At 33.7% G+C, this 16,569-nt stretch overlaps 1 protein-coding gene across 1 annotated transcript in view; it reads right to left on the bottom strand.

The window, feature by feature from the left end:
• The window catches only part of PIK3C2A (phosphatidylinositol-4-phosphate 3-kinase catalytic subunit type 2 alpha), an 88,084-nt gene that overhangs the window by 47,699 nt on the left and 23,816 nt on the right, over positions 1–16,569 (bottom strand). Inside the window, exon 3 of the mRNA XM_074372306.1 lies at positions 3,995–4,098. Within this exon, the coding sequence (XP_074228407.1) occupies positions 3,995–4,098 (104 nt within the window). The remainder of the gene's footprint in view (positions 1–3,994; positions 4,099–16,569) is intronic.

The raw sequence follows: 16,569 nt of genomic DNA, 5'->3' as shown, positions 1-16,569 counted from the left end.
TGGGGTTTTTGTGAGAATTATGTGAATTAAGTTTATAAAACACTCAGAACAGTGTCTAGTACATGGTAAGTGCTATAAGCATCTTACCAAATGAATGACTGAGTGAATAAATAAATCTGGTTTCTGCACTGTGATCTTAAGTGCCACAAAAGATCCCATATAAAAGAAATGTAACTGGAAAAAAGGTAATATGAAGTAATAAATTGATATTAGAAATGCACCTTTAGATGTGGACACATTACCTTCAGATATTTGATTGTTGCCAAGCTTACCCCTCTGCCACACAGTGACAAGACCATCACAGGACCAGCCTAAGATTCTTATTGTTTCTCACATACTTGGTACTCCCTTGTTTCCTACAGTATGAAACAGATGCTCATAGCAAATCATGAAATTAATTAATATATGAAATGGTAAAGAACTTTATATCCAAGAAAGCCTTCAATTTTCAGAAATCCTTAAGGATGATAAAAGGAAAATCAGAAATTCCTGATGATAGCTCAGAAATCAAGAATTTATTGAACAAAAATTCTAGTGATAAAAGATGCATTTATAAACTTGACTTTGAAGGGGAAAAAAAATCTTCATTTCTTTTTGCTAAAATAAGTATTTTCTTTTATACAACAATGTGAATGTCACTTAATATCACAGAACTATACATGTAAAAATGGTTAAAATAATAAATTTTTGTTATGCATATTTTACAACAATAAAAAAAAATTTAATGAGTCCTTTCTGTCTCTGCTTGACACCGTGGAAGATAGAACAGAAAAATACAGTAACTTCCTTTGTTTCTCTATAAAATTAATGACTTTTTCCATTCTCATAGTATTGTTTGCTTTATAGAATTGGGAAAAAATTAAGATGGTAATAGATTCCTTCAAGTTGGGGTTTTTTTCTTATAACTAAACTTTTAAACATACAAGAGCAGATTATAATTTATCAAATAGCAAAGAATAGATTATTCACTTAAATATAATAAGCCAGATAAGGTATTTTTATGAACACTCTAAACCATATATTGTAGTCTGATGTTCTTAAGTAATTACCTATAAAGAGCCTTTTTTTAAACTCTAATGATCATTTTCTCTTAAAATTTCCATTTCCCTATTACCACCAAAGAAATGGCTTTGTTTAATATGGCTCTATAGTTCAGGAAATTTAATATCTCTATGCATATACTAAAATCTTTCATGGTTTATTTTTCTATTGTGTGCTATCAAATTATAAAGTTACATCCAGATAGAGCCAAATCGGAGAGGGCATTGGTGGTTCAGTGGTAGAATTCTCGCCTCCCAGACAGAGCCAAATCATGTAAAATCAGGACAGAAGAGATTAAAATGAGGGCTTTAATGAGGGTTTTTAATTAAGCTGACACTACTTTTTAAGAAAGTTCAGTCAGCATTGTTTAGAATATAACTAAATGCAGAGGTGAAGTCCTTGAAAATCTACAGGGAGTCAAGACACTCTTATAGGATATAAGTATTAGGCTGGAAACATATATGAAGAAAAGAAACTAAAGGCTATTCAGAATGACAAGCATAAAATGCAGTTTCTCTTCTTATCCTAGGAGACCACAAGTGACTCCCAATGGTATCTAACATTCCTCTAAGAACTTTCTCTGGACCTATGTAACTAGTAGATACAGCAAGCTTTGTTAATTATGGTTAAGCGTGAAAAGAAAGAAAACCAGAAATAAAAAATGAGAAAATGCAGTAATAGTTAAATGTCCTGAATCACAGTATTTAGAAATTTAAACTGAAAAAAAAAAAAAAAAAGACCCTTGAGATCACTAGTCCAATTCTCGAATTTTACAGAAGTAAAAAAAAATAAGGCCTGCAACTGACACTAATTCTAAGTCTGTTATACAGTATCCTTAACTGTAAACAAATATCATCCTGACAGTCTTACACTAATATCATAACTGAAGTAAAATAACTAAATGAATCATTTCAAGAGATTTCAAAAAATAAGGAATTGGCTAAGGATATAAATACTTGTTTTTAAAATCCACTGCAGAAATAAGCATACTGGAAAAAAAAAAATAGAAAGAGCCATTAGTTTCTTCAAGGGACATCTCCTGACCCCAATCTCCAAAGGTACAAGGAATAAGAGGAGTTCCTAGAACATGGCTTCAAAAACACCTCCACCTCTTACTTATCTGAAATATTTGTTGCAATCATACTCTACTAATGGAAATAAAATACAAAAAGAATTCATTCTCTCAAAAAAAAAAAAAAAAGAATTCATTCTCTCTAGTTCCTCTGGGGTTTTATATTACATAAGCCATCTGGGTGGGTGGTGGGTGTATGTGTTGTGTGTGTAAATAAAAATGATCATTTTAGCTTAGCGGCCAAGTTTGTGTAAATAACTCTAAGATTCAAATGTGGGAAAAAAGGCAGATTACAAATAGCCTAATTTCCCAACTTGCAAAGCTTAAATGCAACAGTCATTTGACACAGTCTAATAGACAGGGCTTGTTTGGGAAGACAATTAAAGTAATTAGATGAACACACAATAGATTATTTCCAAACCTTTAAGGTAAAAGAAAATCTCCAAATTGTTAACCATACAAACATAATGGTTTAACAGCATAGGTAATTTCTAATACATGCAATTTACATTCTAAGTCTATTTTAAATGCCTGCTGAAAAAAAATGAGTTTTAAAAATCCAGATAAGAGTAACCTTTGCAGGAAAGAAAAAGTGACTCTTCTGGTATTCTTCTTCTTTTTTCCCCAAATGTAGTCTAAAGTAGAAATGGAATACTGGCTAAAAGATGACATACAGGAAGACAGAAATATTACCAATAGTCTAGAAAGTCTATTAAAATATTAATAAGACCCTTGTCATTAAAATGATGAATATATTCAAAAGTGATCTGGAAATCCCAAACTCTGCTGTGCTTAAACCACACCAGGGGAAATACTGGATTCAGAATAAATCTCCCAGTAATGATCTATTTTTCCTTCTTTTGATAACAGATCTCATCCCCTTGGCCATAATGTCTGCTGTTCCACTCTTTCCTTCCGTGGGACTTTTATTTCTCATGCTGGCTGAAACAACTCTTTCCTTTCTGCTAACAAGACCATCAGAATATCAAGTCTAAATTATCAGTGGCTATATTCTCTGCCTTCAAATCCCAACTGCAGTAGAAGAAAATGAAGCCAACAGACATGGTAGAAAGGCAGCAGGGAAAAAGGGAAGAAGAAGGAAAGGAGAGTCCAAAGGGAGAAGGGATGAGTTACAGTGTGCAAATTCCTGGATCTTGCTGTCGCTCAGCTCTGCCCCGCCCTTCCTCTTTCTGCTATATGGGTTTGTGAACCAGTACACAACCTTTGATTTATGCTAGTTTAAGATGCATTTCTTGCACTCATAACAGAAGTCTTGACTAATACATTGATATAATGGAAAGAAAACACACTGAACCAGAAGCAACAAAGACCTGGCTCTGTTACAGACTAGCTGACTAAACTTTAGTAGGTAACTTCTCTGAGTCTGTTTCCTCATGTATAAAGAACATTGGACACATTTAAGACTAAAAGAACATTTTAGAAATGCATTTTTCTAATCTTCAGAAAATATATATGCTCCTCTAATCTTCCCTGTTATATCATCTCTTAAATTTAAGTAGAACAGTATTTTGAATGCTAGAAAATTTACAGAAAAATTAAATCTCCCTAAAACAAAAAAAGGCATTTTCTAATTTTAATGAAACTTTATGTTTAAGCCATGTTTTCCCTTGTTAATACAGTATCAGAAACCTACTGTCTGATTTCATTGTTTTTCTTCTAAATGCTCAGAAACCAAACAGGTTCAACTATAGCTTGTGTTAATGTACCAATTCACTGTCCTGAAATTTTACCCACAGGGAGAAAATAATAAAAAACTTAAAATTTTTAGAATTATTAGCACTAAGCTGGTTTTCAAGTTAAAATTTTAAGAAACAAATATTTAATTAAAAAATCTTTATTTTACAAAGAAAAATTCCTTACTTTGTAATAGATTGACAAAAGGCTGCCACTTCCTCGTTCTGTATTTCAATTTCTTGTAGAACAGAATTTTCAGTTGGTAAAGTACTGGTCCCATTTGGGTCTCTCTGTAATGAAAAAAGTGTTTTTACTTTAAAAGTAAAAGATCTCCAAAATGCTAAAGAGCAATACAGCATAGACATATTTTTACAAAAATACATACAAAGAAATGACGGTAAAATAAATTGTATCAATAACAAAGTTTTAAAGTATGGATTTCCACCTTTGTAAAAGTAATGCCAACTAAACCTTATTTTAAAGTTCACGGGTTTTACTTGCTCAAAAGTAGAAACAGGCTGCATGTTGTATTGGTCAATAAGAATGGAATGCTAAGAACATTTCCATTAAAAATCTTCTAGAAATGAACACTTCAGAAAATTAACAGTCGAATAAAATGAAAGGATTACCCTCTGTTTTAAGAAAATGAAGAGATCAAGCCCATTTGGGACTCCTCTAGTAGGTCAGGAATTCTATATATTCAAGTGAGGCCCCAAAATCCAAGAAACAGCTGGTTCTTTATGTAAGAGAATGAGTTTTAGGAGTTAGTGGGCATTTTCTACGTTAATAAACATGTACAAACATCCTGACAGTCCTTCAAAAGTTTATGTCTGATCAAAATTTGTGTGCAACACTTAGGGAGATAAATTCACCACGCAAGCAGAGTCCATTTAGAGGTGTTTTGACTTACTACATAAAAATACTTGATTTAGCACAAATTTCAAATGTAGATTTCCTTTAAAATTAAAATGGGACCATTCTCAATTCAAAAATAAGTGAATGAGATCACCGTGTATAAATTTGAAGAACTGTAATGGATTTCAATGACCATGACACACAAGAAGATTTTGTCAGGAAATTAAACTGAAAACTCAGGGCAACAATTCCTTTATGAATTTGCTGCTTTTAAAATGTGGCAGAGCCCTTTCAGCTAGAATGTGATATGCACATTGGAGAGGGACCGCCAGCCTTGAATTCTAGAAAAATCGCAACTACAAATAACAGAGCTCATGGGAAACAGAGTTAAGGCAGACTACTCAAAATCAGTGTAACTGTAGTCAAAGCCCCAACTAAAACAATATCAAGTCCTTATAAAAACACTAGCACAATTAAATCTCCACTTGAATTTGCACCTAGAATTATGGTCTTCAATCCTTTGAAGCCTCCTTAAACTCTGGAACTTCTGCTTCCTAATTTGTTATATGGATTCTTAAGGGCACTTGCTTCTAGTGAAGACAAAATGAAGTTAAAAATATAATCCAGGATGTAGACTTCTGCACCAAGGTTCTCAATGCAAAACAAAATGTCTTTGACAACTTCTTTGTCCGTACTCACTGCTTCACCAGAATGCTTAACCCTGAGGAATGTGGAAGCAATCTTGAAGTTACTCATTCAACCACCATTTTCACTTCTGCAGGATTTTCAGTGTTTTCCTTAATATTTCCTTTACTAAGGCTTTCTTTTTAACTATGAGAGAGTTTGTTCTTGATTGCTTTAAACTGTTAACATACTGGAAAGATTATTTTTGAACTAATGTTACTTTCCCATTATACTGACATCAATCCCATTTACCAATTATATATGCAAATTTGTGTTACAGAAACAAGCACTATAGCAAATAGACCATACTTTCCTAAAAATGGATTTTTATATTTCAAGCCCTCTGGTTTGACACTCCAAATTTGTTACCATCTAATCCAATCATATTTCCCAGAACTTCCTAAATGAATACTATGTCCCAGTTAGCTTGAATCATATTCTGTTCCTATAAAACACAAACTGAACTATGTTGCCTCTGAAACTTTGTCTTGAATGCTGTCCTCCTAACCTTCCCCCACAAGTCAAAGATCTATTAGTTTTTAAGGCCCAATGGAATGTCACTTCATCTACAATATCTTGAGTATTCAGTATGAAGCATTTCTTCCCTCTTAGCACTTCTAAGTACTTAGTCTGAACCAAACACCATATCATTACATTCTGTTTTATATTTGCCCTAATGTGGAAGCTCCTTGAAGACAAGAATCAACTTTTATTAAATTGTATATTTCTGTAAAACTTTATATCCAGTACAGAAGGCACCCAACCATTGGTTAAATTGTTGAATGTTTTGCTTCCTCCAAAAACAAGTTATAATTTACTTCCATATAATGAACGAACTTCGCATAGCATTCATAAAACACTGAACGAATATAAGGCACCATGTAGTTCCTTTAAGCATCTCCTAAAAAAGAATAGTGGTAATTTTCATTATTAATATCAGATTCTAAAAAATAAGCTTTTTCTAATTATTATCACTACAAAAGTAATATTTAAACTACAATGAGATACCACCTCACACCCATTAAGATGGTTACCATTAAAAAAACAGAAAACAACAAATGTTGGTGAGGATGTAGAAACACTGGAACGCTTGGGCATTGCTGATAGTAATGCAAAATGGTACAGCCACTGTATAAAACAGTATGATGGTTCCTCAAACAATTAAAAATATAATTACCACATGATCCAGCAACTCCACTTCTAGATATACACCGAAAAGAACTGAAAGCAGGTCTTGAGATATTTGTACACCCATGTTCATAGGAGTATTATTTACAATAGCTAAAACATGGAAGTGATACAAGTATTCACCAACATATGAATGGATAGGCAAGCAAAATGAGGAAAATACATACAACAGAGTATTATTCAACCTAAAAAGGAAGAAAATTCTGCAATATGCTACTACGGATGAACCTTGAAAACAATATGCTAAGTGAAATAAGCCTGTCACAAAAAAAATACTATATGATTCCACTTATATGAAGTACTTAGAGTATTCAAAATCAGAGACAGGAAGTGTAATAGTGGTTGCCAGGGGCTAGGGGGAGGGGAAGATGGGGAGTTACTGCTTAATGGGTACAGAATATCAGTTTTACAAGATGAAAAGAATTATGGGGATGGAAAGTGGTGATGGTTGCACAGCAATGTATTTAATACCACTGAATCATACACTTTAAAATGGTTAAGATGGTAAATTTTGTTATATGGATTTTACCACGATTTAAAAAAAAAAAACTAGCAATTACTGAGCACTTATTACTGTCAGAGTCTGCTGTAAGAAATTTAGTTATGTATGCATATATGCATGTATTATTTATTTCTCACAAAGCTCTAGCAGTAGGGCGCCATTATTATTATTATCCCCATTTTACAGATTAAAACATGAGGCACAGAGAAGTTAATTAACTCCCACAAGGTCACACAGCTCATATATTTATCAGTTAGGATTTCAACCTAGATAACCTAACTTCAGAACTACATGCTTAATCACTAGGCCATTCTACCTCACAATAGTCTCCTAAAACAAACAAAAAACTTTAGAACATGAGAAAAAACAGCATTGTGACCTTTGCAGGAGCAATGCTATACAAAATCTGTACTTTTGCTTGACCCAATAACCATCTTTTCTTAATTCTGTTTTTCATATTCTACTGATTAACATATTTTGAATCTCAGTGGCATTCCTACACATTTTTCATGAACTAGGTCCTTTAAAGCAAGTTATAAGTTTCAACTGACATTGGCAGAAATAGATTATAATAACTAATTCTCTAGTCATACATCTAGATAATAATAGAATAAAAAAAATTAAATGTTCTGAAGTAAAAAAACAATTGGGCTGAAATGATTTCATATCGTACAGTAACGTTAACATGTTTTGTCTTCTCCACTTTTTCTGGAACCAAAAAAAAATTTTTTTTTAAATTTTACACCTACTCCCTCAACTGTTGCTCCCAATCCCTCCCTCCAACTGCAGTCAGACAACCTAAACATCAAGTCGTCTCTTTTCTCCACTGATCTTGCACAAACTTTTATGTGGCTTTCTATTTTATAATACAGTTATATGCACATACATCCTATCTCCCTCTTCTAACCCAAGTTCTTTAAGGATGAAGCCTGTTAATGGTTAATATTTGTAACCCTCACATTTTGTCCTTAAATATTTTTCAATGAACAAAAGAGATAAGTGATAAAATAAAAAACTGCTAATGTTATTATCTAATATAGGAAACAAAGAAGACGTTTGTGGGGGAAGATACTGAGTTTTATAGTAAATATTTTAGACTTAGAAATCCATGTATATGTTTGGGTATCACCTAGAAATATTCTATTATAAAATATATTCTAGAGCTAAAGACACAGAATTGGTAATCATCCAATTTCTGCAACTATCATAAAATTCTACTCTGGAGCTAAAGACATAGAATTAGGAATCATCCAATTTCTGCAATTTTCTACAGGGAAACTTCTCTCTGCTAATTGCTGTCAGCATCCGTCAGGATCACTAAGAGAGCAATATCCCAACCTAAAGGATTCTGGATTCAAGCTCCATCAATAGGAGACAGTCTTTTTAGGAGGCTTAGGGATACCTAAGAGGCTGCATCCACTAGCATCATTTCTCTTGTTCCTGTTCTCTTTCTCTCTCTCTCCATATATATATACACACACATATACATACATACACACACAGAGGTATTTATAATAAGAAATTGACTCATGTGATCATAGATGCTGACAAGTCTCAAGATCTGCAGTTGACAAACTAGAGACCCAAGAGAACTGATGGTGTAGTTCTACATCTGAGTCTGGCAGGCCAAGGAAGATCCAATGTTTCAGTTTGAGTACACAGGCAGGAAAAACAGAAACAAAAACAAAGTTTCAACTCAAAGGGAGTCAAGTTGAAGGAATTCCCCCTTTTTGGTGGTAGGGTCAGCTTTTTTGTTCTATTCAGGCCTTCAACTGTTTGGACAAGGCCCATCCCATTAAGGAGAGCAATCTGTCTTTACTCAGTCTAACAATTCAAATATTAATCTCATCCAGAAGCACCCTTACAGACATACCCAAAATGTCTGACCGAATATCTGAGCACCTCATAGCCCAGTCAAACTGACACATAAAATTAATCATAACAGCATCTCAACCACAGATAGCCAAGGAGTCACACTGCTGCAAGAAGAGTCTAGACCAGTAGGTTTCAAACTCTGTATCTTGGAACCTCAAGAATAAAGCTCTGACCAAGAGAGAAAAGATGAAATATATTAAAGACAATGAAGGACAAAGTCTTACAGAAATGCCTATGTTTAGAAGCTAGACAAGGAAAAGGAGTCAAAAATTAGAGGAAGAAAAGTATTAAGTAGATTTAACTAGGGCTACAGAAGAGAATTTTCGGAATAAGAATTCAGTTAATTGTTGCAAATGAAGCAAAAAGACTTACAGTGAATATGGTCACTAGACTGGCAATTAGTATTCATATTACCAGAAACAAGTTTCTGCAATATGATAGGAACAAGAGAGGATGATAAGAGACTAGAAAACCAGTAAGTACAAATTCTCTTTGAAAGAATAATGGTTGAAATACTTTGGGGAGAAAGGAACAAGAAAAGAGGTGAAAAAAGTTAAGTTTTGGAAAAAGGAAAGAACAGCTCTTCCCTCCAAGAAAGAAGAGGCAAATAAATCTGAGGTGGGCAAGTGCATACAAAAAAATGGCTTTGACCTCACTATTTTTAAAAGAAAGGTAATTGGAAGTCCTGGCCATAGCAATCAGACAAGAAAAAGAAAAGGAATCCAAATTGAAAAGGAAAAAGTAAAGCTGTCACTGTTTGCAGATGACATGATATGATATAGAAAAAAAAATCCTAGAGACACCAACAAAAAACTATTAGAATAAATGAATTCAGTAAAGTTGCAGGATTAATATAATTAATAAATTAATATACAGAAATTTCTTGCATTTCTATACACTGACAAAAACTAGCAGAAAGAGAAATTAAGGAAACAATCCCATTTACAACTGCAACAAAAAGAATAATATACCTAGGAATAAATCTAATCAATACAGGTAAAAGTCATGCTCTTGGAAAACTGTAAGACACTGATTAAAGAAACTGAAGACAACACAAATGGAAAGATACACTGTGCTCATGAAGTGGAAGAATTAATACTGTTCAAATGACCATACTACCCAAGGCAATCTACAGAGTCAATACAATCCTTATCAAAATACCAATGATATTTTTCACAGAATTAAAACAAATACTTCTAAACTGTGTATGGAAACACAAAAGATCCTCAACAGCCAAAACAATCCTGAGAAAGAAGCACAAAGCTGGAAGTATCATGCACCCTGACTTCAAACTACATTACAAAGCTACAGTAATCAAAACAGTATGGTACCAGCACCAAAAAAGACACATAGATCACTGGAACAGAACAGAGAGCCTAGAAATAAACTCACACTTTCACATGGTGAATTAATCTATGACAAAGGAGGCAATATATAAAGGTGAAAAGACAGCCTCTTCAATAAATGGTGTTTGTAAAACTGAACAGCCACATGAAAAAAGGATCAAACCAGACTATTTCTCACATCATATATAAAAATAAATTCAAAATGGATTAAAGACTTAAATGCAAGACTTGAAACCATAAAACTCCTAGAAGAAAATAGGCAGTATGTGCTTTGACATTGGTTTTAGCAATTTTTTTTGGATGTCTCCCCTCAGGCAAGGGAAACAAAAGCAAAAATAAATAAATGGGACTACATTAAATTAAAAAGCTTTTGTACAGCAAAGGAAACACCAAAAAAATGAAAAGACAGCCTACTGAATGGGAGAAGATATCTGCAAATGATATACCTGATAAGGAGTTAATATTCAAAATATACAAAGAACTCATACAATTCAATGTCAAAAAAAAACCTGATTTTTAAAATGGGCATTTTATGAAGGAAGACATGCAGATGGCCACAGACACATGAAAAAGATGCTCAACATCACTAATCACCAGGGAAGTGCAAATCAAAACCACAGTGAGGTCTCATCTCACACCTAGAATGGCTATTATCAAAAAAAAAAGACGACAAATAACAAGTGCTAGCAAGGATGTGGAGAAAAGGGAACCCTGGTGCACTGTTGGTAGGAATGTAAACTGGTATAGCCACTATGGAAAGCAGCATGGAGGTTCCTCAAAAAATTAAAAGTAGAACTACCATACAATCCAGCAATTCCACTTTTGGGTATTTTTCCAAAGAAAACAAAGACAGTAACTTGACAAGATATATACACCTCTGTGTTCACTGCAGTATTATTTACAATAGCCAAGATACGGAAGCAACCTAAGTGTTCAATGACAGATGAATGGATAATGATGTGGTATGTATCTACAATAGAATATTACTCAATCATAAAGAATGAAATCTCATTTGGGACAAAATGGATGAACCTAGAGGTTATTATGCTAAGTGAAATAAATCAGACAAGAGAAAGACAAATACCACATGATTTCACTTACATGTTGAACCTAAAAAACAAAACAAATGAACAACTGTAACAAACAGAAACAGATTCATAGATACAGAGAGCATGGGGGAGGTGGGATGTATGAAATAGGTAATGAAGATTAAGAGGTACAAGCTGCCAGTTACTAAATAAATGAGTCACAGGGATGAAATGTACAGCATGGGGAATATAGTCAATAATATTGTAAGAACTTTGTCTAGTGACAGATGGTAACTAGACTTATCATGGTGATCATTTTGTAATGTACAGAAATACTGAATCACTGTATTATGTTGTGCACCTGGAACTAACAGTGTTGTAGGTCAATTATAATTTAATTTTAAAAAAGGGTAGTGAGGTCACCTATTAGAAGAGAGGTGGAAAGGGTAGATTAAGGATTAAGGAAAGTGGTGAAGGTTTGAAATAATTCATAAAAACTTAAGAGTACATACTCTATAATGCAGTTTTAACAATATTGGAAAGCTTTACACCTACACAAGTCCAAGGTTCATGCTGTCTTACCCATGAAGTTAGATAGTATACCAAGTTTTCAAAGAACATATTTTAAGCATTGAATATAAACATATCATTTGCTATTCAGAACAAAGGTGGTTATTTCCTTATTTGAATTTTTTGAAAATTTTATAGACTTCAGTAAGCTATTCAAATAGTGTACTACATTCAGCTAGACAATGAAAATCATATTTTAGTGAAGTTTACTTCTTCTTTAAAACTAATGTTAGGAGGAAGGATACAGCTCAGTGGTATAGTGCATGCCTAGCATGTACGAGGTCCTGGGTTCAATTTCCAGTACCTCCACTAAAAATGAATAAAAAAATAAATAAACCTAATTACCTCCCCCCTAAAAAACAAACAAAAACTAATGTTAGACATTGTGCTAATGGAAATATAAATTTTTACAATGTTAATGTAATCAACTTTTAGAATCAACAGCCACAGAATTCTGCAAAACCATTATATGAAAATAATTTGATTCATTACTAAAACCTTTGAAATCTGCTCAAAGTAGCTAAAGTTACAGCTATTAACTAAAAGCATGATTTAAATTTAAATTGCCAGAAGACAGTTTTAAGTACTATGCCTTTTCCTGATCTTGGTCACAAAAATTTCAACTAAAGTATTTAGATTATTATTAACAAAAGACACTAGAAGGAAACAGGAAGTAAGACTGCTGAGCAAGAAAGAAAACACCCTTCAGAGTTTTTACCACAAAATGTAAAATTCTTACAGGAAATGAATACTTACGTAAAGTAATTATAAAAAATAGGCACTGCTATCTTATTTCCCAACAAAAAATATGAACCTTAGGGAAGAGTTTTTAAATAGAGATGAATGGTGTATGAAAAATTAAAAGTTCCAGGCCAATGTTTGTACCACAGACTTCCAAAGTCAGCTTATTATTAGTGCTCTGTTTACCTCCCCCTTTTGGCCTAAATCAAACCAAACTTTATCTTCCTGTACACAAAATGATTAAACCTTAGTGTTAATAAAGGGGCTTAAAATTCTTATTTGAATATAAAAATTCTTTTAGAGCACCTTAACAAGTGCACACCAAACCTCTGATTGAAAATTTCCAATAACTATGCATTAACTACATGTGAAGGATCATTACCAAATGGCTATTTATAAGTTCCTTTATTCATATTTAACTATAATACCTGCCTCTTTGAATTTTCTTCCCCATTAGTCCTTGTTCTACTTTTTGGAACAATAAATTTTAAAACTGAGTTACTAAATTAAATTTTTTCCTTTAACAGAGAATTTTAAGCTTTCTATAAAATATATTTTAACTTTTAGCATCTGTCACCACTTGTCTATTAAAATTCAGCAAAAAAGAGCTACTTAAGGTAGCACAAAGTAACACACTCAATATATTGAAAAATTTAATACAACACTATTTCATCTTTTTTAAAAGAATATCATGATTTTAAGGTACTCTACTCTGGTTTGAGAACCTACGTTCAAAACCCAAAACTTTAAAAAAAAAAAAAAAAAAGTCCACTTTTTATCTTACATGGCAACTTTCCAAACTTTAAATATCATTCCTGAAAGGATCCTGGAAATCAACTAGCACAGCCAACTTTATCATAGATGAAGAAACTCACATCCAGAGTGTGACTTATCACCAGTATTATTCTCTTCTTCAGGCAAAGTATCTCCAGTCTTTTCAATAGCTCCTTTAACTAGATTCTAGATCCTTAACACTGTAGCCTTCTATTTTCAAGACACACACTGGTCTGGCAGTGGTCCTCCTCTTAGAATGTTGTGCTCCTCTTAGAATGTTGTGTTCAAACATAATTATTAGATGGGGTTTTAATAGAGCAGAGTATAATGGAATGTTCAAGAACTATACACCTCCTCAGCAATGCCACAGTTAGACTCCTCTAAGGAGCCAAAGCCACCTGAATTCAGACATTGTGCCATTTAATAAAGTCTCTGACGTATACCTTAGTAATCTATCTCCACTCTAATTGATCAGCTGATCAAATCATGTTTGTTTTTGCTTACCTAGCTTTGACTCATGTCTCTCACAACCAATTTGCTTACTCCTTGATCATTCCCCCTATACTTTAAACAAAATATAAGAGCATGTTCCTGCTAAAACTCATCTTGCCCAGAGCCTAGTTAATTCCTAGCATCTGAGCAACTAGCAATTTCCTGTAACTCTCATGTGATCTGATTCCCCAGACCCTGCTAGGGGAATTTTTTTCTATCTTTAGAAAACTACCAGTCCTCATTAGTCCTACAAGATGCTTTCTGAAAACACCCCAAATAAGGAAAATAAAGATGGTGCTGTGAGAAATATTAAAAATGAGTAGGAAAAGATGTATACAAAGAGATAATAAAAGGGATGTAAATGAGTATTACAGCCCTGCCCCCACCAAAGGAAAAGGTGGAGAAAACATGAGTTGAATCAGAAATAACCAGTCTAAACTACAGATTGCAAGAGGGAAAGCAGTGGTGTTTTATAGTGAAAGCACTGGCATTCTATGTTAGGAGTTTAAAGTTGCAAAGAAAATGAAGAAAATACTAATTGGAGATAAGTCACTTTCTGAATCTGAGTTTCTTCATCCATGAAACAAAAGTTAGTCAGATTAGATAACTATGGTTATCACCTTAATAACTCTAAAATATGAGTTCATTTAACTAACTACAATACCATTATTACATGAAAAAATTAATAATTCCTTAACCTCTTTACATCTTAGTTTCCTCAACTGTAAAACAGGTATGGTCGCTCTGGTCTCAAAGGATTTTTAGGAACTCTCTACCATCTCAGTGACTATAAAAAAAGAGTTCAGACTGAATATTTGCAGAATAGATAAAAAGCATGTAGCTCTTGGGTTCTGAGTTCCAGTCGTGGATCATTGGACAGTATATAATTCTGGTCAACCCACAAACTTCAGCTTGGTTAAGATGATAACCACAGTTCACCTGGAATGGTAATCTTAGCTCACCTGGAATACGCTGTTTCCCCTTAGTGGATAAATGATTTCCCAGTGCTGGGAAGGTCAGAATTTGACATATAGAGATAATGAAATAAACCAGATTCATTTATAAATATTTTATTAAATTCAAGATAATCTATGTATTATGGCTACAAAGCATACATACATTGTGGAGGTGTCTAAGTGTATATATATGGAGGTGTGATGAAAGGGCAAGGTTATTTGAAAGCGACTTGGATGCTTACGCTGCGTTGCCTGGACAAACAGGGGCTCTGCCTTCTGCCAGTGGAAGGGCTGAGCCTAAACTCAGCTCGCTAAAGGACCAGGGGCTTGCTTCTTTTTCTCTGATAGCAGAGACTGCAACTTTCCATATCTCCTGAGATCTCCAGGTTCTAGGCAGTTGTCTTTCTCAAACAACTCCTATAAGCAGCTAACAGCCCTAATCTAGACTGCATGGTGTCAAACACCATGCCTTCATGCTAAATCCATAAAAAGGAGACCCACAGTTCGGGAGGGATCTCTCACTCGAACACTAACCCAAATGTGAATCCAACAGTAACATGGCCTGAGCAGGATGGTAGGATCAGGGAGACCAGTGCCTTCCTTTTTTCTTTAAAAAAAAAAGGGGGGGGGGGTAAAATACACAGAACATAAATCTGCCATTTTAACCTTTTAAAAATGTACAATTTGTTGGCTTTCAGTACATTCATAATGTTATGTGACCATCAATCACTACTATGGTAAGAACACTGAAATGTTCTAATTCCAGAACATTTTCATCATCCCCCGCCCCCCAAAAAATCCCCGTACCCATTAAGCAATCATTCCTCATTCCCTCCATCCCCTGGCAAACGCTAATCTGCTTTCTTTTTCTATGGATTTGCCTTTTCTGGACATATATAAATTGAATCATACACTTTTTGTGTGTCCAGCTTCTCTTATTCATAATGTTTTCAAGGGTCATCCATGTTGTAGCATATATCAGGACTTCATTCCTTTGTATGGGTGAAAAATGTCCCATTGTATGGACATAACACTTTTGCTTACCCATTTATCAGCTGATGGACATTTGGGTTGTTCCATTTTTTGGCTATTATGAATAAAACTGCTATGGACAATCCAATTTTTTAAATGGGCAAATGACTTTAAGACATTTTTTTTAGAAGGTACAGAAACAGCCAATAAGCATATGAAAAGATATCAAAATCATTAATCATCAGGGAAACGCATGTCAAAACTACAATGAGATACCACTTCACATCCATTAGAATGGCTATAATCCAAAAAAATGGAAAATAACAAGTGCTGACATGGATGTGGAAAAACTAGAACTCTCACACATCGCTGAGGGGAATGTAGAATGGTATAGTCACTATGAAAACAGCTTGGTGGTTCCTCAAAAAGCTAAATGTAGAATTAATTATCAGCAACTCCACTCCTAGGTATATCCCCCACTCCCTTTTTAAATTATTCTTGGCTTAAAGTTTTCCCTTCTCCTTTCAAATACTTTAGGAAACAATTGTTATTTTGTAAAAACAAAAACCACGACAAGATGACATGGAATAATTAGACAAAATAATCTGACATTATATTTATGATTCTAATTAAAAATGTGAAATTAACTTGTGATTTTTAGATTGAAAGATGTTAAGAAATTTGTAAACAGTATTGAAAAGCTTAAGAGAACTTAATAACATGTATTCCTTATGTGAGCTGTAGTTAAAATACATCTGGAAAATACTACACTGGTTAA

This window comes from Camelus bactrianus, chromosome 10 (assembly GCF_048773025.1).
Source record: "Camelus bactrianus isolate YW-2024 breed Bactrian camel chromosome 10, ASM4877302v1, whole genome shotgun sequence".
NCBI lineage: Eukaryota > Metazoa > Chordata > Mammalia > Artiodactyla > Camelidae > Camelus > Camelus bactrianus.
The sequence above is the reverse complement of the archived record's forward strand: the minus strand, read 5'-3'. Positions and strand labels throughout refer to the sequence as shown.